Source organism: Aquarana catesbeiana, linkage group LG01 (assembly GCF_042186555.1).
Source record: "Aquarana catesbeiana isolate 2022-GZ linkage group LG01, ASM4218655v1, whole genome shotgun sequence".
In the NCBI taxonomy this organism is placed as follows: Eukaryota; Metazoa; Chordata; class Amphibia; order Anura; family Ranidae; genus Aquarana; species Aquarana catesbeiana.
In genome coordinates this window covers 819,690,828-819,714,071 of record NC_133324.1, presented here as the reverse complement: position 1 = coordinate 819,714,071, position 23,244 = coordinate 819,690,828, and the positions used below count along the sequence as shown (strand labels likewise).

At 43.3% G+C, this 23,244-nt stretch overlaps 1 protein-coding gene across 3 annotated transcripts in view; it reads right to left on the bottom strand.

The window, feature by feature from the left end:
- CLOCK (clock circadian regulator) overlaps positions 1–23,244 on the bottom strand; it is a 204,367-nt gene that overhangs the window by 3,406 nt on the left and 177,717 nt on the right. For all 3 annotated transcript variants that reach the window (XM_073608429.1, XM_073608431.1, XM_073608430.1), the window contains 5 exons: positions 11,183–11,272; positions 10,045–10,203; positions 7,709–7,912; positions 3,126–3,328; positions 1,536–1,797 (listed from right to left, as the gene is read on the bottom strand). In XM_073608429.1, the coding sequence (XP_073464530.1) occupies positions 1,536–1,797; positions 3,126–3,328; positions 7,709–7,912; positions 10,045–10,203; positions 11,183–11,272 (918 nt within the window). The remainder of the gene's footprint in view (positions 1–1,535; positions 1,798–3,125; positions 3,329–7,708; positions 7,913–10,044; positions 10,204–11,182; positions 11,273–23,244) is intronic.

Genomic DNA, 23,244 nt, shown 5'->3' with positions numbered 1-23,244 from the left:
CTCTGTGTCCTATGATGTACGATAAAGAAACTTGAGTTTTAAAAATGAGCTTCAAAATTGGTTCCCCGCCATCTATGTAGCTACATTAACTGTGGTGGATTTAATCCTCGAAATTTACAGCAGTAAGCACTTTCATGTCAGAAGCTCTACTGCTGCCTCCAAGAAGTTACTCAGCAGCCTTCTGGGCTTCTAATCTGTAAACAGGTGGACAGGAAGAGAAGGGAGAGCAGGCTGCTGAGACTACATTAGAATAACCTCACCACTTATACTGTAGATGCTGAGGATGCATTGCGCCACAGTACAAGCAGCTACAGAAGTCAGTGAAAGCTAATTTGGAAAGAGTAAATCCTTCTGTCAATTCTATGGACAAGTTTCATAACAATTCCTGGGACAGCAGGGTAAGTAGTAAGAGCAGCAGTTTTCACATGTTCTAAAAGACCCAGACCCCAGAAGTCCCCTCCCCCAAGAATCATTATAGATTTTCTGAAAACAGAGAATAAAATGGTGGCAGTTGCAGTTTCAATTTGCAATGTCACATGACATTGGCGCAACTATCAAATCTATAATAATCTCAAAGTAATTTTAGTGCACATAAACACAATACGCAGTTTTTTGGAAAAATATATAAAGATGAGATTGCGTCAGGGTAAATAGACACCAAACATGTCAAACCTTAAAATTGCACATGCCCAAGAAATGGTGGAAAACAATGGCACCAAATTGTACATAGGTGACACTTTTAAAGCCTTTAGAGCTAATCAATTTAATAACAATCAGTGAAGACCCTAGAACTATTATTCTCACTCTAGCATGTGCAGGAAAACCTAATGTGTGTGGCATAATTGTGGTATGCATAAGCAACTAATGAGCACATTTTTGTTCATATGTGCATGTATGTGCGGGTAGGTGGCTGTGGGAGTGCTTTTCCTCAATTTAATAAAACATTTTTTTTATTACAAATATTTACATATCACCAACAATTACATACAATACATCACATCACATCACCCCCCCCCCCCCCCCCCACTCTGAAGGAGCATACAATCTAAGGTCCCTACCTCACATGCATAAATATAAATACTGAGGTCAATTTTGACGGGAGGCAATTAACCTCCATGCAAGAACTGGGAGAACATGCAACTTCATGTGGATAGCATTCTGTTTGGGATTCAAACATAGGACCCCAATGCTGCAAGGCAGAAGTGCTAACCATTAGCAGCAGGCACTCTAATTGTCGGTGCTGATGCAGACATAGACCTTGCGTCTGCAGCAGTAAAAGGGTTTAACAATATTTTCAGAGATCACTATGACAGGTTTTTACACTGATCAGATGATTGGGAAGCTCTTGGACTAGATTTTTAGCATACAGCCTCTGACTGTGAAATTGACTGTAGCATGTTTTAGAAAAGAAGACTTTGATTAAGGTTTGCTCCCAGCATGAGGATAAAGACATAATTCTACATATTGTGGCTGGTTAAAGGGTTTAAATCCTTTTTTTCTGGTTTAATCGCCAATTTCATTATTATTATTACCACCTGCAAAAACTGTTGTGGCTGTTGTCCAAGTTGTGCTTGAGTTTGCTGCTGAACTGACTGAAGCTGCTGCTGCTGTTGGTCTTGCTGGTTCTGCTGCTGAGGAGTAATGGAAATGGTCTGTGGTTGTTGCTGCTGCTGGGTAGCAAAAGTTGGGTAAGCAGTTACCACTGGACCCATGAACATGGTGCTGGGAACCATGACTGCTCCACAAGCCACTGGCGTGGTCACCAGTTTAGTCACTATTTGTTGAGCTTGAGAAAACCTGTACAACACATTTAAACGAAGTATTAAAATAAATGTTCAGGATCATGGAAAGCATTAAATAACCAAGTAAAATGTGACGAAAACTAGGAAACTGGTCACTAGAAAAATTAGGGGGGGGGGAGGGGGGGATACCACTGCTGAATTTCTGAAAATGCTAGTTCCCTGGCTGTCATGTTGAATTTTTGGATTAAAAGGATTTCTAAACCACTTAACCAGAAGAACGTATTGCTGATTGGGAGTTTTACATTTTCTCCACTGACTTGTAGCAGCCTAACCATTTATTTAATGAAGAAGGCAACAAGCACCCAATAGTTCAGGGGTAACTCAACTAAAGGCCAATGGTGTCAAACCAGGGAAGCGCACAAGCCCATGCTCTGGGATGGTGGGTCAGCAAACCCAGATCGCGAGCAACGGGTTGCCTACCCGCCATCCCAGAGCATCAGTGCGCATGAAACCAGCAGCGGAGGAAGCAGGCGGGATAATGGGCTGCTTCCAGACTGATCTGCATGTGCAGGGCAGTAAACCTGCGGCTTTCCTGTCGGTTAGCTGCACTGAGACATAGACTTTGATTATATCCTTGCAGGTTTGATGTGCTTGCTGAAAGTGCACCAAAACTCCTGAATGCAGAATTTACAGAAAGTGCACCACCCCCTCAAGATGTAATAGAAGTTTATGGCTCAATGCATCTAACCCGCAGGTGCACTGAGCGGTACCCGTGGTGCGGGTAAACCGCTGCACATCGGTGTGAAAGCATCCTTTATAGGGGGTTCAGGACAGTAAGGGCTTGTTTACATTTGTGGTTTGGGGGGGTGGTAAAACCCTACAGTTTATTGTGGCCCACAAATCACTTAAGAGGCCCTCTCACTTGAAAAGGTTGAGCACCCCAATAGCGGACTTTCGCATTCTGGAAAAATGTTCGTAGTAAAAACTACAGATGATAGCTGATTGTTTCCTTTAGCTACTCTTCAACGTTAAACACTTTTAATGTTTAACAGCATTTGCAAAAAAACAAAAAAATAAAACAAAATATAATACAAAAAAAACCCCACCATCCTCTGCAATTAGTAATAGTTTATATGGACTTTCCTATTTGCTGCTCTTTTTAGGGGATGAAGAAGAAAAGAGCCCCTGCTCACTATTCATATGGACCTAATCTCAATGTCTGAGACAAAATATTCAGTGCACTCTGACAAGGCTGAAGATCCTTCAGCTATGCAGCAAGGGTTGGAGAGGAAAGCATAGACTTTCCTTTTGAAAGTAAAACCCATAAGGAATGAAATGGTACATGTAATTTCATCTCATGTTACAAAGGCTTTTCAAATTTACCTGATTTGTCTGTCCTGGGAAAATGTGGTAACAGCAGGCCCCTGGCTAGTCTGCTGCCTACTGGATGGCATTTGTACCATGTTAGCAGTAGATGGCTGTGAGATCACCATGGCGTTGTAGAGAGGAGCAGCTAGTGACCCCGGTGTCTGGCTGGACATCGACGTCTGCTGAGAGTGCCCACTGTGCATGTTCTGCTGTCCCTGCTGGAACATGAGATACATTTACTTTTTATGTTATGTAGAATATATAATTAGACATTAGTCAAAGGAGGGCACTGTAAATAGTGCAGCATTAAAATGTGTTGCAGTACAACAAAAACATTTATGGCTCATGAAACTTTATCCTCTCTGGAGAAGAGAAGCTTGAGAGGGGATATGATTTCATTTTACAAATACCATAATGGTGACCCCACAATAGGGATAAAAGTTTTTAGTGGAAGGGAGTTTAACAAAAAAGAACAAAATATTACAGCGCACACATGCAAAAAAATTTAACTCCTGCACCTGAACATTTTCAAAAAATATGGGGATTTGGTCATACCATATTGCTATATGGTGCTTAAGCCCACTTACTGCGACAAAGTACCCCATTATTAGTGGGTCCTACACTATCCATAGAATGGAGGATCCTGCTTCTCTGAACCATAGGAGAAATAAAGCACCCCACTCCCTCATCATCGCTTCTCACTAGTGTCCACCTGTGTTATAGGAGGAGTCCTTTAGTTCTCCCATGGTTCATAGAAGCAGGATCTTCCATTCTTTGGATAGTGTAGGACCCACTAATAATGGGGTACTTTGTCACAGTAAGTGGGCTTAAGCACCATATAGCCATATGGTGTGACCAAATCCCCATATTTTTTAAAAAATGTTTAGGTGTTTTAAACAGCCTTGCAGGAGGTAAATGTTTTGTGTGCACTGTAATATTTTGTTCTGTTTTATGGTCTTATGGCTGCACCATCTTTATTGCATCTTTTAGGGTATGCCCCCCAAATATTTTGTTTGTCTAGGAAGTTTAACAAGACATGTGGCCACTCATTAAAATTAGAAGAAAAGAGGTTTAACCTTAAACTACGTAGAGGGTTCTTTACTGTAAGAACTGAAAGGATGTGGAATTCCCTTCCATAGGCGGTGGTCTCAGCGGGGAGCATCAATAGTTTCAAAAACATACAATGTAATACTGACATATAATCACCAGGGCCGTCTTTAAAGAGGGGCGAACGGTGGGTATCTGCCCAGGGCCCAGCCATTCTAGCGGGGCCCCAAAGCAGCTGAGCTATCCCTGGAGTCTGCGCTGCCTGCCGGCTTTTTTTTCAGCTGGAGTTCCGCTCCGGCACTTGTCACTTTGCTAGCTCAGCTGCTCACTACTGTCACTACTGGGGGGGGGCAGACAGACTTAGATGTACACAACACACCCGTCAACCCCGCACTCTGTGCGTAACGCACCCGTCAACCCTGCACTCTGTACATAACGCACCCGTCAACCCTGCACTCCGTACGTAACGCACCCGTCAACCCTGCACTCCGTACGTAACGCACCCGTCAACCCTGCACTCCGTACGTAACGCACCCCTCAACCCCGCACTCTGTATGCAACGCACCCCTCAACCCCGCACTCTGTATGCAACGCACCCATCAACCCTGCACTCTGTATGTAATGCACCTCTTAATCCCGCACTCTGTATGTAACGCACCCCTCAATCCTGCACTATGTATGCAACGCACCCCTCAACCCTGCACTCTGTATGTAACGCACCCCTTAACCTTGAACTCTGTAGGCAAACGCATCCGTCAACCATGCACTCTGTATGTAGCTCACCTCTCAGCCCTTCATTCTGTACATAGTGTACCACTCAACTTTGCACTCCATACAAAGCGCACTAGTCAATCCTGCACTCTGCACATAGCTCACCTTTCAAACACTGCTCTACTGCAGGTGGCATGACTAGTCATTTTTTTTCTGGGAGCCCGTCTTTAGGGATACTGCTTACATTGGACTCTGTGTCTGTGCCTACCTGCACTCAGTTAACCTTCATAGTTGTGTTCTCTGCTCTGCTCATTGCCAATAGCAAGTTCTAGGTGTTTTCTGTCTACTGGTGGGTCCCCTCACCTCCCCAGTCCTTGGTGTGCAGGCACTGGGGAGATGTGATGTAACCTCTAGCAACCAATAAGTGGTAATGATGCACAGTAACCTCTAGCAACCAATGAGTGAGCAATAAGCATGTAAACTCTAGCAACCAATCGATTAGCAGTAATTATGTGCAGTACCTTCTAGCAACCAATCAGCAAGCAGAAATTATGTGCTGTAACCTAGCAACTAATCAGTGTGTCGTAATGTGTGCTGTAACCTCTAGCATCCAGTCAGTGAGCGGTAATGATATGCTATAGCCCCTGGCGACCAATCGCAATCACTGCCTGATCTGCTGCAGTAAACTGATTTTGAGTGTGTGTGTGTGTGTGGGGGGGGGGGGGGGGGGAGCCCAAAGAAAATGTTTGCCCAGGGTCCAATCAATATTAAAGATGGCCCTGATAATCACACACATAGGTTGGACTTGACGGACTTGTGTCTTTTTTCAACCTCACCTACTATGTAACTATGAAAGATGGCTTACACCAATATATAACTTCCCAAAAATTGTTCCAGCAGAAGGTATATGTCTGAGCAACCAAACAACTGTGCTGGGACCAATCCTGTTTAATTTGTTCATAAACAACCTCGAGGATGAGGTAAACAGTTCAATCTCTGTATTTTCGGATGATACCAAGCTAAGCAGGGCAATAACTTCTCCGCAGGATGTGGAAACCTTGCAAAAAGATTTGAACAAATTAATGGGGTTGGCAACTACATGGCAAATGAGGTTCAATGTAGAAAAATGTAAAATAATGCATTTGGGTGGCAAAAACATGAATGCAATCTATACACTGGGGGAAGAACCTCTGGGGGAATCTAGGATGGAAAAGGACCTGGGGGTCCTAGTATGATAGGCTCAGCAGTGGCATGCAATGCCAAGTGGCTGCTAACAAAGCAAACAGAATATTGGCATGCATTAAAAAGGGGATTAATTCCAGAGATAAAACGATAATTCTCCTGCTCTACAAGACTCTAGTCCGCCCGTACCTACAGTATGCTGTCCAGTTCTGGGCACCAGTTCTCAGGAAGGATGTACTGGAAATGGAGCAAGTACAAAGAAGGGCAACAAAGCTAATAAAGGGTCTGGAGGATTACAGTTATGAGGAAAGGTTGCGAGCACTGAACTTATTCTCTCTGGAGAAGAGACGCTTGAGAGGGCATATGATTTCTTTTTCGCAGAAGGGAGTTTAACATGGCCACTCATTAAATAAAATTAGAAGAAAAGAGGTTTAACCTTAAACTACGTGGAGGGTTCTTTACTGTAAGTGCGGCAAGGATGTGGAATTCCCTTAAACAGGCGGTGGTCTCAGCGGGGATCATTAATAGTTTCAAGAAACTATTAGGGAAGCACCTGAACGACCGCGATATACAATGTAATACCGTCATATAATCACACACATAGGTTGGACTTGATGGACTTGTGTCTTTTATTTCAACTTCACCTACTATGTAACTATGAACATATTTAAATACAGTGTCTTGAAAAAGTATTCATACCCCTTGAAATTTTACACATTTTGTCATGTTCTAACCAAAAACGTAAATGTATTTTATTGGGATTTTATGTGTTAGACCAAGACAAAGTGGCACATAATTATGAAGTGGAAGGAAAATGATAAATGGTTTTCAACACTTTTAAAAAAATATGTGAAAAGTGTGGCATGCATTTGTATTCTGCCCGAGTCAATATTTTGTAGAACCACCTTTTGCTGCAATTACAGCTGTAAGTGTTTTTGGGTATGTCTCTAAAAGCTTTGCCCATATATAGTGAAAATTTTGCCCATTCTTCGTTGCAAAATAGCTCAAGCTCTGTCAGATTGGATGGAGAGCATCTGTTAACAGCAATTTTTAAGCCTTGCCACGGATTCTTAATTAGATTTAGGTCTGGACTTTGACTGGGCCATTCTAACACATGAATATGCTTTGATCTAAACCATCTCATTGTAGCTCTGGCTGTATGTTTAGGGTCATTGTCCTGCTGGAAGGTGAACCACTGCCCTGTCTCAAGTCTTTTGCAGACTCTAACAGGTTTTCTTCTAAGATTGCCCTGTATTTGGCCCCATCCATCTTCCCATCAACTCTGACCAGCTTCCCATTAACTCTGCCCAGTCCAACGAAACCTAAATACAGCTTAGATTATTGCAAAACAGCTTGAATGTTCAATATACCATGAGAAAATATGTAAGAGCCACCGTACTTTACACAACTAATTGGAGATCAAATGCACTTTTCTTCAGTGTGGTAAGCCAAGAAGTCATCTCTGGGTAGGGCAAGCTGACAGAATTATAAGTTCAATTTAGTTAGGGTCGTGCTACCTTATGAAATCACTTAGGAACTATTTCCAAAAGGTTTACTTAAACTACTTATGAATTTGAAGCCACTGGTACCTTACTGTTTAGTTCTGTCTGGGGGGGGGAGAAGAATCTGTAAACATGTGAACACCCATATAATTTTACCTGGCTGGTGTTCTGTAAAGGCTGTTGTTGCAGCATGTGGGGGCCTCCCATGTGGCTGGTGCTCAGGCCTCCCTGTAGCTGGTTGGTTTGAACCACCTGACCCTGCATGGTAAGCTGTGGCAGTTGTTGCATGTTGGAGTTGTTTCCAGAGGATGTCTGCACCGGCCCAAAGTTTAGACTAGGCGTAGACTGCTGCAAAAACATCTTCAAGAAAAAAAGGAACATTCTAACCTTGATTCAAACATTAAATATAATAATTTCATACAATGCACAATAAAAAATGAGGAATGCTGGATTACTAAAGAACACCAAACACGCATTCTCACCTCCATTCTGTAGCATCCGCGTGACACTTCAGCAGTCCCACATAGGCTCCAAGACCAAGAGCCGTTTGATCACATGAGCGATGATCAGTCATGTCTTCTGGCACTGGAGAACATGGTTATTCACTGCACACCAATTCGCGGCTCCAGCGCCAACTACAGTGACAGGCTGAGGAATGGGAGGAAATAGCTGGCTCCAGTTCTCCGTAACACGTTAAAAGGTGGAGCCAGCTATCAATCAGGCAGCCAGGTGGTCCTGAGCCCAGTTCTGCTCTGCCACATCAGCTGATAGCAATAGCCTGCTATCAGATGACTCTGAGTCACAGGAGTACAACAGTAAATGTGACCCACAGTCAGCTGCAACCCTAAGGAAAAGTATGGCCAAAAAAAGTCTTTGTCATGCGATTGTGGGAAATTCTTAAAGCTTATTCCTAACCCATAAGGAACAAATTAAAGGTAATCTGATCTAGATTATATATATTTTTACCTGCTACTGCACAGCAATCGCCATGTTGCCTGCTCTTATCCTCACCTCGCTACTTCTTCTCCACGGGTATCCAATACCATGGACCCCACCAATACTTGGTACAGCCAGGTATGGAGCATACATGTACACATACATGATGGCGGTGGTCTCAGCATGGGGAATTGATGGTTTCAAGAAACTATTAGATAAGCACCTGAACGACCACAACATACAGAGGGATATACAATGTATAATCACACACATAGGTTGGACTTGATGAAGTTGTGTCTTTTTTCGACCTCACCTACTATGTAACTATGTACAGCCTCCATGCCTTCCACAATGCAGTCCTAGGTGTCTGTGTTGCCTCTCTCAGAAAAGAAATATCTGCTTAGGCATGTAAGGGGCTCCAGCAATGAAGCAGAAGGTACCTTACATGTCTGCCATGCATTGTCAGGCTTACATTATCCTTTTTTCCACCACAGGGTCTCTTTAACTCTTTGTAAATGAGGTTTGTTTCTTTGACCCATGTCTACCTATGTTAGACATTAACTGCATGGCCTATTTGGTTTACATAGTAAATTATTGTGTCATAGAGTTTCAAATGTTTTTTGTTTTAACTAGGTATTAGTGTAGGTATATTCCCAATGTCATTTTTTAACCTTTCCTAGTATTGATGGACTCACATGTTGTGGCTGCAGTTGGCAGTGTCATGGCTGACCGATTCCCCATTTCCATGTATTCATTCACCTAGCTTGTCCTATTCGCTAAAAGGAACAGGCAACGTCTTGTTACAGGTCATATAGCCTCCAATCTATGCCGCAACATTCCTTCTGTTGAATCACAAATTTGGGAGTGCTAATGTGATTGCATGTGGATTGCTCTATTCTGTTGGTTTGTGTCAGATCTAATGACTGTTCAATTCTCACCTGCAGAGCACTAGACTGGGACACCCAGAGTTTGTGGGATATTTAGTTTCTTCACAGGAATCGTTAGTTCTTCCTACAACTAACATACAGAGGTTATGCGGAACCTGTGCAGAGCCAAGTGGCATGCCTCATGTTTGAACACAAACTGCTGACCCAGGAATGTGAGGATTTACGCTACTATAGGCTGTGCATACAGGGCAACAAATGAAACTATGAAACTACAGGATCAATGCACAGCTTACACAGGTGAAAACACAAGATGCAGGTAGGAAGGTTTATAATACCTCTTAAGTATTACTTGGCCTTTACTGAGTGAGAACACCCACTTACAGACAGCAATTCTCTTACTGTGCTGACTGTAATTACCAGGCCTGTGTTGATAAAAGTCAGTAGAAAATGTAAGCGTCCCGAGTCATTTTAACAAAACTGATAAATGATGGATTTGAATTAGACACTTAAGGATGGCTAGTAAAGCTTTGAGGCTACATTCCTGCAGATAAATGCAGAGAAGCAGCAATGAGGCTTATGTCTAGCTATATTAGAGAGTGCAGTGGAAGGAAGTCATGAAAATGTCATTACAATAAAAGTGACAACCATGTATGTAGCATTACTTTTTACCTGGAAGCCTTGTCCATGGACCATCTGCAGCTGTTCCTGGATTTTTCGTAGCTCCTCCTGTTGTCGATGAATATTCTCTTCTATCATCCGTGTTCTTTGTTCCAGTTGGTCCTTTAAGTGCTTCATGGCTCCAAATTGTGCCGTGAACTGAAAAATGGGCTGCATTTCAAGAAAATATAACAAATGTTTAAAATATAAATTCGGACCTCCAGGCATTGTAAAACTACAGCTCCTCCCCATATCCTTGAGTGGGCCCAAATATTCAATGACTTTATGGCAATGAAGACTCGTGTAGCGAAAGATAGCACGGTCCGCACTACATGGACTTGTTAAAGGACCCATAGAGACTCCGACAACTTTCATGCTTTGGTAGCTCAGTAATCCAACTGTACCTATTTTACTTATTAGTTTTGTTTATTTTTGAACGTTTCCAGGTATTAGATCTCCTTTGAGGGATCTTCAATTTTTATATAGTCTTCCCCCCCCCCTGCCCGTTTCCTTTCCACCTCTCCCACTTTTAAATGCATCTATTACTATCTGGAAATGTTATGTTATTTAGCTGATCATTTCTGAAATATGGCAACTTTACCGCGTATCTTTTTGTGAGGTTTAGTTTCATTTTTCTTCCTGTTTTTGATGAGATTCTTTCACAAACTACTATAGTTATTTTGCTGTTACAGACACATGCTTTTGTATACCGCATTTTCCTTAAAGGTACATCTAAGCTTTACATTGTTTATTGTCTGTATTATCTTTTCTTGGAATCTTACTTTACTACACTGTAATATACTCTGTGATTTTGAACTACGGAATGTTTTTTCTGTTCCTTGTAATAACTTGAATATTTTGAATAAACATTTGACTAAAAAGATAAAACAAGAATGGTACTAAATTCATACACAAGAAAAAACATAATATATTAAGATGTCCAATGTTATTAATCATGACTAGTTGAAACGGAAAGAAAAATAAATGAGCATTCAAAATGTGTGCAGGTGCCAAGACTGGCTCCAATGTTTTGGACCAGCTAATGCATGGAGATGTAGTGTGACAGCAAATGTGCTGTAGTATAAGCTCACCGGGACCTATTAGGCTGAACACATACAACTAGTAACAAAACAGAGCTAATTCTACTTACCTGTGTCATCCCAGGCTGTAAGATGGCAGTAGCTTGCTGCTTCTGTACTGGCTGTGTTAATGACTGGTTAAGAGACTGGGAGCTTATTGACTGGAAAAAAACAAAAAATGACTGCTGTTAATCTGAACATTTGCATACAAAAAGCATAACAGTCTATCCAAGACTAATATTTCAGTTTTTGACAGAAGAAAAAATGGTAAAACCACCTTACAGTCTTTAATACGTCTCCAGGATTCCAGTGACAACATCTGCACAACCGCCACAGCCACTGTAAAGTGGCCTCACTCTCCCTGATGTGAAAGTTTATATTATGGACAATGCCACAAAAGGTATGTGAATAGGGCAGAAACAAAGCCAAGTACTATGGCACACTGCTGGAGTCCAAGAGACGTAAGAAGTCAGCCAAAGACTCAACAACCACTGCGTGCGCCCAGTGGGCCATTTTTGGTAAGCAGTACTGGTGCTGCGGGATGAACTGAACGCCGGGTTAAGGTGCCCGATGCCTGAACTGAAATATCACTTTTGGGTGGACAAACATCTCTACCAACAATAAGCTTTTAAAAATAATATTCTCCATTAGTCAGTTCCACTGCAGCAAGGGAACAAAATATTTCACAAAGCACATTTGTTATTACAGATGAAGAACATTTCTTGTAGACTAAATTTAACAGCCACAGTGCACTCATCCATTCAGGCCCATACATGTTGCATTTTTCTTGATGTTAAGGGGTCCTGCAGAGTGGAACTAAACTGAAACAAAAATGCTATGTCTCTGCAATAAAACAGACTTGCCTGCCGGTTTACAATCTTTTTTAGAATGCACATCTCAGTGTGCATTCCCAGCACATCTTGGTGGCAGAATAAATTAACTCCTGTATGCATGAGCGGTAAATGCATCATTACAAGCCAACCAAGACGGCCGAAGATCCTGAACCCGAAGGAAGACCAGGGTAAAGATATTGGCACCAGTGAGGGCACAATGGGAGGTAATTTTAGAATTTTAGAACTTTAAATTAACAACTGCTTATAAATTGAAGAAAACAGCTTAAGGGATCGGTCACAGGGAAAAAAAAATAACTTGCAGAGAGAGAACCACAGACACACCTTTGCTTTAATATAGTACTGAAACAGCATGCAAAGTATGGGGACCTCAGAAGGAGAGAAAAGGGGCTACATGAGAACTGAAGAAGAGAACACTGGAAGAAAGGACCATATCGCACTAGAGGTTTGCAACAACCTGCCAGTTACACATCTATATAGGGGTAAACATAACAGAAAAAAAAGACAATGTATAGACTCACAATAAAATCCTTTTCATGGAGTCCATTGAGGGACACAAATTCAGATACTGTTGGGTTATACGGCTGCCTACTGGAGGATTGGACACTGGTAAAATACAGCAGGCCAGCCCAGGATATCTCCTCTACCCCAGTATGCCCAATTTTGTAACAAGCACTAACAAGAACATGAATCAAACATGGAAAGTGGGACCTGTGTTCCTCATTGAACTCTTTTTTTTAAAATTTATAGACTATAGATCACAATTGTCTGGGAGGACAACATAAATTAAGCCTAGAGAAGAGACAAATTCACAAAGGTACAATGAAAGCACCTCATCCACTACCAGAATGTGTAGTGCCTCGAGAAGCAAAGCTACATTACACCAACTGTAGCAATCATGTTAGGCCAACAATTTTTTTCCCAAATTAGACAAGTTAAGAACAGGGGCGGATCCAGAGTCTAGTCTCGGGAGGGGCACTGCCAGAAAATATATTTTTTTGGGGTACATCTATCGGGTAAATGGCTGGTGTTGGCGCTTCAATCATCACGGCACCATGGTTGTTATGGTGTCAGGATGATTGAAGCGCATTATTACTATTATTACATTGTTATAAAAAATTAAATAGTTTAACTCACCATAATGCAGAATCAGTGGGATGTCACCAGATGCATATTGTCACTTGCCACGTCGCCTGCCACATGTTGCGGATTGTCACTTGCCACGTCACCTGTCACCAGATGCAGATTGTCACTTGCCACGTCACCTGCCACATGTTGCGGATTGTCACTTGCCACGTCGCCTGTCACCAGATGCAGATTGTCACTTGCCACGTCGCCTGCCACATGTTGCGGATTGTCACTTGCCACGTCGCCTGTCACCAGATGCAGATTGTCACTTGCCACGTCGCCTGCCACATGTTGCGGATTGTCACTTGCCACGTCGCTTGTCACCAGATGCGGATTGTCACTTGCCACGTCGCCTGCCACGTTTGCGGATTGTCACTTGCATGTCACTTGCCACGTCGCCTGCCACATGTTGCAGATTGTCACGTGCCATGTCGCCTGTCACCAGATGCAGATTGTCACTTGCCACCTGCTAAGGTGGTCTCTTGTGTCCCAGAGACAGGCAGCAGAGAGATGATGTAATCTCTCTGCTGCCGCAGCTGCCTGCATGGTGGGGGGGGAACTGCAGGGATGCAGGGCGGGCGGTGAGAGATGATGTCATCTCTCTGCTCCCCCGCCCGCCTGCTCCCTGATTGGCCAGCAGCCGCTCACAAACACGTCAGCGGTGGCTCTGTCACCTATGGAGCCGCCCGGCGGCCCTTTTACTCACAGAGCCGCCCAGCGGCTCTTTTACTCACAGAGCCGCCCAGCGGCTCTCTCTCTCACGGAGCCGCCCGGCGGCTCTTTTACTCACGGAGCCGCTCAGCGGCTCTTTTACTCACAGAGCCGCCCAGCGGCTCTTTTACTCACAGAGCCGCCCAGCGGCTCTTTTACTCACGGAGCCGCCCAGCGGCTCTCTCTCTCACGGAGCCGCCCGGCGGCTCTTTTACTCACGGAGCCGCCCAGCGGCTCTCTCTCTCACGGAGCCGCCCGGCGGCTCTCTCTCTCACAGAGCCGCCCGGCGACTCTTTTACTCACAGAGCCGCCCGGCGGCTCTCTCACAGTGACAGTGACACTCACCTGCATTTTTTTCGGAGGGGGCAATTGCCCCGTTGCCCCCCCCCTGGATCCGCCCCTGGTTAAGAAAAGGATTTTACAGAGTTCCAAATTCCCGTTTCCTTTCTCCTGTATTTAGGGACACAGGAATTTGGATACCATCAGGAGGTCCTATAGCAGTCCTGCTGAAGGGTGGGCAATGCACCAACTATCAACATGCCCAGTGAAACAGAAATGGGCACTGCCTGCAGCTTAAGAATTACCCGAAGGACCAATTTGCAAAGCTGAAACAAGAAGAGGCCGAGCCCCCTACCAGATAGGGCAACCAGCCAACAAGACTAGTGGGAGGGAATGGCGAAACAACCTGATGCTTTAGAGAACAAAAAAGTAAAGTTCACCACCAGGGGGAATAATTAAACACAGTAGGGAACACCAGAAGCAGTGAGAAGCCAACTATCCAAAAGCCACCAAAACAGGTAAAAACAATAAATTCCCATGTAGGGAAGAAAGACCCACAATCTGATGCCGTCAACAAAAAATGGATTCAAACCCCTGGAAAGAACAGGTCCTGGTCAGAAAGACCTGCAGGTTTAAGCAGGAAGGCCCTAAGCCTTTTACCCCTGACCTCCTTGGTTTAGGAACAAAAACTCTGTGTTAAAATTAACTGTGTAGCCAGACAACTAACCCTGTTATTTGAGGCTTATAGGGGAAAAATATGAGAACAGGCTAGAACATAACACTCCGGAATTCAACATGATATACTGTATAGGGGTAGGGTGCATGGGAAGGAGGTGGAAGTACTCCCTTAGCCCCAGACTGGAGAGATGGAAACAAGATCAGAGCATGAATCTAATACAGATGCCTCTAAGGTAACTCCAGAGGGAGCCATCTGAAGAACAAACCTGCCTATCCCTGACCTAAAGTTCTAGAACTAGGAATGTTTCCGATCCCTTAGATCCAGCAAAGCATCATCTTCCATGGAACAAGGAACAGAAATCTTAGCAATACAGTGAGGAACATTGGTCCAACTGAATACAAAACAATGGAAAGGTCCTGAAAGCTCTTTAAGAGGCTGCAAATCAGCCAAGTAGGTAGGATCTAACTTCAGGTGGACAGGTACTCCCATGGTGTAAAGTTATTACCTGTTACTGTCAGAGGACACCTTCAGCAGGAGACTAGAATATTCCACCTGCTGAAAAAATATCCAGCTGTGCCCTGCTCCAATGATCTTTACCTGCTGATCTAACTAGGGTCAGAGGCACAACTACATGTGTGAGCCTCTCTTTCACTACCAGAGATTTCCAGTAGAGAGGAACCTGTTTAAAAGGAATTTCCCCTAAAGGGAAAAGTACAGGTGAGACTCCCGGTATCGTCAAGCGCAGCAGCAATACTACCTCTCCCGACACAGGAAGGACTCCCTTTTTTTTTTCAGGGGGAAAACAGCAGTAGCTAAATGGTGTTCAACAGAGTACAAACTAGAGGATCTGCCCAAAGCAGGATCCCACAATGTAGAAGTAATCTAGTAGAGAAAATCATTCCCCAGTGAGAGAAACCCTCCAGATAGGAGAAGATTCCTTCCCAGCTCCCTGAAGGAGAGTAATCACACCAGAGTCTAGTCTATAAAAGCAAAAAAAAATTAAGCTGCTCAGGAATTAGACCCATAACCACAGAGAAAGGGGTTTAGATGAACTGAGAAAAGATAGGAGAGGGGAGAAGTCTTTAGGGGCCCTACCTTCTCTGCAAGGAAGGGGAGAGCGGCAACTCCTTGTCTAATAACAAGGGGTCTCAGGGTGGACATCTGTGGACCTTTCCAGTAAAGGACTAGGATGCTTACCATCTCCTACAGGTGACTATTGCCAAACCTGACAAAGCCAGATCCAGGAGGATGTTATCCACTAGTATCCACAGTGCTTATTCTCTTTATAGGAGATCACCTGAGTGTACTGCAATGTGGACAAGTAAAAAACAATGAGAAAAATCAGATGTGCTTTAGTGACACTGAGGATTCAGATCCCCACCTGGGTAAGGAAAAATCAAATTGACTTAAAAGGGCAGAGGGTCCTTCTAAAGAGTGGGGAAACTGGTAAATACAAAGTACCACTGGGGGACTTAATTGCCCCAAGGGAATGTAATTTTTCTGAGGAAGAAAATGGTGCCAGATAAGGCACAGTTTCTTTATCTACTTCCATAGTAGGTGCTGAACTGAAAACTACCCAATGACCTGTAAGAACTCACAATCATTCCTCCACTTGCAAAGTGGGAGGGCACCTTCATGCAGGAGTTTTTTTCAGATGGCTTGGCTAGGTTCTGACCTCTAGCCTTGCGAGCTGTCAGGGTCAAGCTCTGAGGGTTTGGGCGCACCTACTGTAGATGTAGATGAAGAGACTCAGCTGACCTCTTACTTTAAGGCAGGTGTATGCTCTGGCCTCCTGTGGAATCCTTAATGATGGCATCAAGTGTAGGTCCAAAGAGACAAAATTCCTCAAAGGCCAATCATGTCAGACACTGTTTGGACATGACATCAGTGTCCCAGCACCTAACTAGGGTGCTTAGCACATCTGTACAGACACCAGACCCATGCAGGACACAATTCTGGACACTTACAATAAGCCAGCACAACGGGATTGTAAGGCTCAAGACATTTTTCCCATGTGCTTCTATAACAAGGGTACCTTAGATTTGGAAAAATCCTTTTTAAAGGATCTAGCCCATTCTGCCAGAGTTTGACAGATTGGGGCACAGCGAACACAGGACATTGGGCAGAGAAACCTTGGACTTAGGGAGGGATTCCAATTGCTGCTCAGCGGAATCTGAATTGTAAGCATGCCCTCTACAGGTTTAGTGGTTTACCTGTTAAGATGAGTCACTGACAAAGCCACATTGAGTATAGAACACAGTTTAACAAATTCAATCCCAAATGGAAACCATTCTGAGGCATTCTCAGGTGGGGACCTAGAGACCTTAAGGTTGCTCCCAGAGCACAGAGAAATGCCTTGATTACCAGTTGTAATGGAAAGGTATTTGAATGACCCAATGCTGGAGACAGCAGGATGATTCTCCAAATCAAAGTTAGTGAGTACCTCAGCAATCAGGACCAAAACATCCGTTTGTAATCCTAAGATGATGGTAGGAGACTGCTGTGCCTCAAAAACAGTCTCAGGAATGGACTTTGGGTACTCTGGGTTTGGGTGAGAGGAAGTCATTGCATCCAGTGGCCTGACCTGTTATAAGACTTCGGGCAGATCAAAAACAGACTCTGGGGAGAAAGGCGCAGAAGTGCACTTAGAGCCTCTAAGATCGGAATCCAAGAGGTATTGGCCACAAAATATTGTGCTACTGCAGTAGAGGCTCCCAATAGCAAAAGAAGACTCTGAGAGAGACCTAACAGACATAGGGTCACTGGATTCAAGAAGTCTGTGCCCTCAGAGGGTACAGATTAAATGTTCCTGGAACCATAAGGAGAAACTGTGAAATGGGGGTCAGCAGCAGGACTGTTCAATCTGTCTAGCTGCAGACACATTGTAAACTAATGCAACTAGGCTCAAGGTAAGTGGCAAGGCCTCAGGTACCCACAAACCTGGGTAGCTGGTGACTGATGAGGGTCAGATAACCGGAGGTGAAGAGGTCACTGTAGGTGAGCAGTAGGAACAGACTAAAGATCGGAGTTCCACGTGGTGCTTTTGCAAAGCAGGAGCAACGGGAGGACAATGCTCCCTCCCATGGAAAGAGAGCACGTGATGCTTCAGTCAGGTGTTGGCAGCGCTCAGTCTCCCAGCGTTTACCCTTTTCACGGTTATACTGGTGGTAACACGAAAGGAACTCAGCAAACAATGAGGTAGCCTCCAATGCTCAGCCCAAACTGCCTACTCAGAGAGTCTTCAGAAACTGGACAAGTGCTAAGGAAATTGCTCTGGCTCTTTTACCAGTACTTGGAGCATGGAAAGCGTTATAAATGAAACCTAGTGTTGAAGGTCAAATTCCAGGCTAGCCCGCATATTTAGTCAAGCAGGGCCTGGACACAGCACTCCAAAGTTAGACCGAGGAAATCTCATCCAAATCAATGCCATGTAGAGACCAGCAGCGATATAGTGTGTAATCTTGATTGATATCAATACAAGAATTCAAAAATAAAATGAAAGAAAAAAAGCTAGCAAAGATTGGTCAGATTTTTCTCAGCAGAGCGGAAGAAAAGATGTCTGTCCTCCTAACAGATAAGCAAATAAGGCATGCTGGCTAGAGGAAGGATTATCCTGGGCTGGCCTACAATTTTTTTTTTGTTTGTCAGGGCATCCTGTAGGCAACAGCATAACACGACAATGTCTGAATTTCAGTGTCCTTCAATGAATGGAAAAAAAACCCAATAAACTGGTTTCTAAGGGTCAATTACTTGCTCGTTGGATAAAAGACACATTACACCCTCCCTTGTGACGGAAATTCTTCAGGGTTTGCACCAGCGAGGAAGTGATGTCTTACTCATCCAGCTAGCGAGGCAAAAGACACATAGAAGCAAGTGAGTATTTTCTCGGTAGTTTTTTGTTTCAATCTTTTTTATTAAGATTTCAAATAGTAATAGGACATTGTAAGTAAACAAAGTCAAGTACAAACTAGAACTGTCAGCATAATCAGTGTATGAACAGTGGTGACCATAACATTTGTGGAGAATGAGGAGGTCTAAGCATGGACCCACAATAGTCCATAATCAGGTATGAGAAGCTACTTCGAAGTGATCAACCATGAAGGAGACCCATCTAGCATAACATATGAAGCTATAGTGCCTTAAAAAGGTATTCATGCCCCTTAAAATTTTCCACATTTTGTCATGTTACAACCAAAAACGTAAATGTATTTTATTGGGATTTTATGTGTTAGATCAACACAATGTGGCACATGATTGTGAAGTGGAAGGAAAATGATAAATGTTTTCAAAATTTTTTACAAATAAAGATCTGAAAAGTGTGGCATGCATTTGTACTCAGTCTCCATGAGTCAATACTTTGTAGAACCACTTTTCGCTGTAATTACGGCTGCAAGTCTTTCTGGGTATGTCTCTACCAGCTTTGCACATCTAGAGTGTGACATTTTTGCCCATTCTTTGCAAAATAGCTCAAGCTCTGTCAGATTGGATGGAAAGAGTCTGTGAACAGCAATTTTCCCTGAGGAAGTCACGAGGTCACGTGACGTAACGCATAGGAACCAGAAGCGTAACCAATTGATATACATAGCAGCCAAACACTCTGCAACCCCCTTTGCTGACACTGTGTACCGTAAGTCTCGTACTCGGTGACGGCGGTGTACCGCCACACACTGTACTATCACAGGCACTGTATGCAGAGTGCGCTGTTTACTTATTTTTACTTTTTTATCTAAATAAACCTTAGTTTTTTATACTACACCATGGGAGGTCCCCTTGTTTTCTCTTCTGTTTTCTTGACACGAGTTCCAGGATCCGGAGTTTAATTCATTGAGGATCCAGCACGGACATCCATCCATCCATCCAAAGCCAATTAACATCATCCGGCAACATTCGGAACATTCCTTTCCACCATCACTCAGCACTGTCTACAAGGCTTTGTTTCAAGCCCCTGAAGGTAAGGGCAATGTGAGCATAGGTTTATGCAGAGCTGGCACGGTCATCTTATTTTTGCTAAACCAAACATCTATGGACTTTTCTTTATAAGAGCATTGAAGATGTTTTATACACTGAAGATTCATTTTTGATATTGAACTTTTTCCTTTATTTATCATTAGTAGGGTATTGAGTTTTTTATGTCACGTATTTTTTCCCGATTCACTTTTTTGATCATACTTATCTATAAACTTCACTGGCATTATTATATTGTTTTAACAAGATCACGTATAGGAATTAATGGTTATTGGCACTTTGAATTACTTTTGGTGTTTTGCGCAAAATCACTTATAGACTGATTTTAATATTTTTGGTGGTTTATGTGTACACTATAGATTTTGCAGCAACACAGTCAAGATTTTTTCAGTACACGGCAGCTCATGTGCCACTGGATAGTAGCGCAGAGATCTTCGCACGATAATTTTCAAGTGTTGTCACAGATTCTCAATTGGATTTAGGTCTGGACTTTGACTGGGCCATTCTAAACACATGAATATGCTTTAAACTAAACCATTCCATTGTAGCTCTGGCTATATTTTTAGGGTCGTTGTACTGCTAGTGAACCTCCGCCCCAGTCTCAAGTCTTTTGCGGACTAACAGGTTTTCTTCTAAGATTGCCCTTTATTTGGCTCCATCCATCTTCCCATCAACTCTGACCAGCTTCCCTGTCCCTGCTGAAGAAAAGGATCCCCACAACATGACGCTGCCACCACCATGTTTCACGGTGGGAAGTGTGTGTTCAGGGTGATGGACAGTGTAAGTTTTCCACCACACAAAGTGTTTTGCTTTTAGGCCAAAAAGTACAATTTTGGTCTGACCAGAGCACCTTCTTCCACATGCTTGCTGTGTTCACCACATGGCTTCTCGCAAACTGCAAACGGGACTTCTTATGGCTCGCTTTCAACAATGGCTTTCTTCTTGCCACTCTTCCATAAAGGCTACATTTTTGGAGTGCACGACTAATAGTTGTCCTGTGGACAGATTCTCCCACTTGAGCTGTGGATCTCTGCAGTCCTCCAGAGTTACCATGGGAATCTTGGCTGCTTCTCTGATCAATGCTCTCCTTGCCAGGCCTGTGAGTTTAGGTGAATGGCCATGTCTTTGTAAGTTTGCAGTTGTGCCATACTCTTTCCAATTTTGGATGATGGATTAAACAGTGCTCTGTGAGATGTTCAAAGCTTGGGATATTATTTTAAAACCTAACCCTGCTTTTTTTAACCACTTCAGCCCGGGAAGGTTTTACCCCTAAATGACCAGGCCATTTTTTGCGATACAGCACTGCATTACTTTAACTGACAATTGTGCGGTTGTGCAACGCTGTACCCAAACAAAATTGATGCCCATTTTTCCCACAAATAGAGCTTACTTTTGGTGGTATTTGATCACCTCTGCAGTTTTTATTTTGTGCCCTATAAACAAAAAAAGACTGTCAATTTTAAATAAAAACCATCTTTTTTATTTTCTGCTATAAAACATACCCATCAAAAAAATTTAAAAAGTCTAACTTCATCAGTTTAGGCCAATATGTTTTCTGCTACATATTTTTGGTAAAAAAAAACACAATAAGCGTTTATTGATTGGCTTGCGCAAAATTTATAGCGTCTACAAAATAGGGGATAGATTTATGGCATTTTTATTTATTGAATTATTTTACTAGTAATGGCAGTGATCAGTGATTTTAGCAAGACTGCGACATTGCAGCAGACAGATCAAACACCTAACTGACATTTATGACACTTTTTTGGGAACCAGTGACATTACAGTGATCAGTGCTAAAAAGTATGCACTGACATTGTACTAATGACACTGGCAGGGAAGGGGTTAACATCAGGGGAGATCAAGGGGTTAACTGTGTTCCCTGGGTGTGTTTACTAACTGTATGGGGGATGGGCTGCCTGGGAAAACAGAGATCAGTCTTCCTGCATAACAGACAGACAAGATCTCAGTCCAAACCCCTGTCAGAATGGAGATCTGCCTTGTTTACTTCGACAGATCCCCATTGTATGTCAGCGGGGAATGATCATGTGCGACCAGCGGATATAGAGTCCGCTGGACACGCTGATTGGCTCCCCCGCTGGCCAATCGGTGCGCGCTCCCTCAGAAGCTAGCGCACCAACCACCGTACCGGTACAGCGATTCGCGTAGCCGAGCCACCTTGCCGCAGTATAACTGCGGTGGCTGGTCGGCAAGTGGTTAAACTTCTCCACAGCTTTATCTCCAACTTTTCAGGTCTGTTCTTTGGCCTTTATGATGCGGTTTGTTCACTATAATCCTTTAACAATCTAACAAACCTCTAAGGGCTTCACAGAACAGCTGTATTTATGCTGAGATTAAATTACACACAGGTGGATTCTATTTACTAATTAGGTGACTTCTGAAGGCAATTGGTTCCACTAGAATTTAGTTAGGGGTATCAGAGTAAAGGGGGCTGAATACAAATGCACGCCACACTTTTTAGATATTTGTAAAAAATGTTGAAAACCATATTTAATTTTCCTTCCACTTCACAATTATGTGCCACTTTGTGTTGGTCTATCACATAAAATCCCAATTAAATACATTTGCGTTTTTGGTTGTAACATGACAAAATGTGGAAAATATCAAGGGGTATGAATACTTTTTCAAGGCACTGTATATTTCCAGAAAAGGTTAGACCAAAAAAGGGGCCATATTGCAGGTCAACATTGTAGGCAAATGGGTCAAGCAGGACTACCCCCAGCCACCTAGGAGGCCTTCAGATGTTGAAGGACTGGCGTATTATACCTCCTGAAGACCACTCACCTTCTACACCACCTTCGCGTGACGTGGAGACAGAATGGTCTGGTCAGCACATCAGAGCCCTGTCTATCCTGCAGGCTGCTGCGGATCCCAACTCCTTAATGCTGGGTGACTGCGGCATATTGCATATGTTAATTTCCCACCAAATTTCGCCTTCCAGACCTAAGTTTAGTTGCTCTGGTCTGAATGGGTAGAGTTTTGAACTTTTTTTGTACCCCCTTGAAACCACTGTTTGAACCCACTTTGCTGCCTCTAAGACCCCACCTCTTATATTCAAAAACTTTGATACCCTTTTCCTAGCCTCAGAAGAAAAGAAAAAGAATGGAGTACTAATTGCAATACGCAACACCATCCAGTTCACTGTATACAAGAAGATAACAGATCCTCAAGGAAGATACCTTATAATCATTTGTGACATTACCTAAGAAACTTATACTCTTGTCAACTCCTATGCACCCAATGTCAAACAACTTAAGTTCTGTAAAGACCTCTTTCGCCAGGGTTCTGTTCATAGAAAGGGTCATCTAACCATCGGAGGAGACTTCAACACAGTTGGAGATTCAGCCATGGACAGCTCCACAGGCAGATGGCCACCTAATCAATCCTTAAACTCCCTCCTTCACTGGAATGACTTATATGACGTTTGGCGTTGGCAACACAGCTCCGAAAAAGACTTCACCTACTTCTCGCCTTCTCAGGTCTGTTACTCCTGAATTGA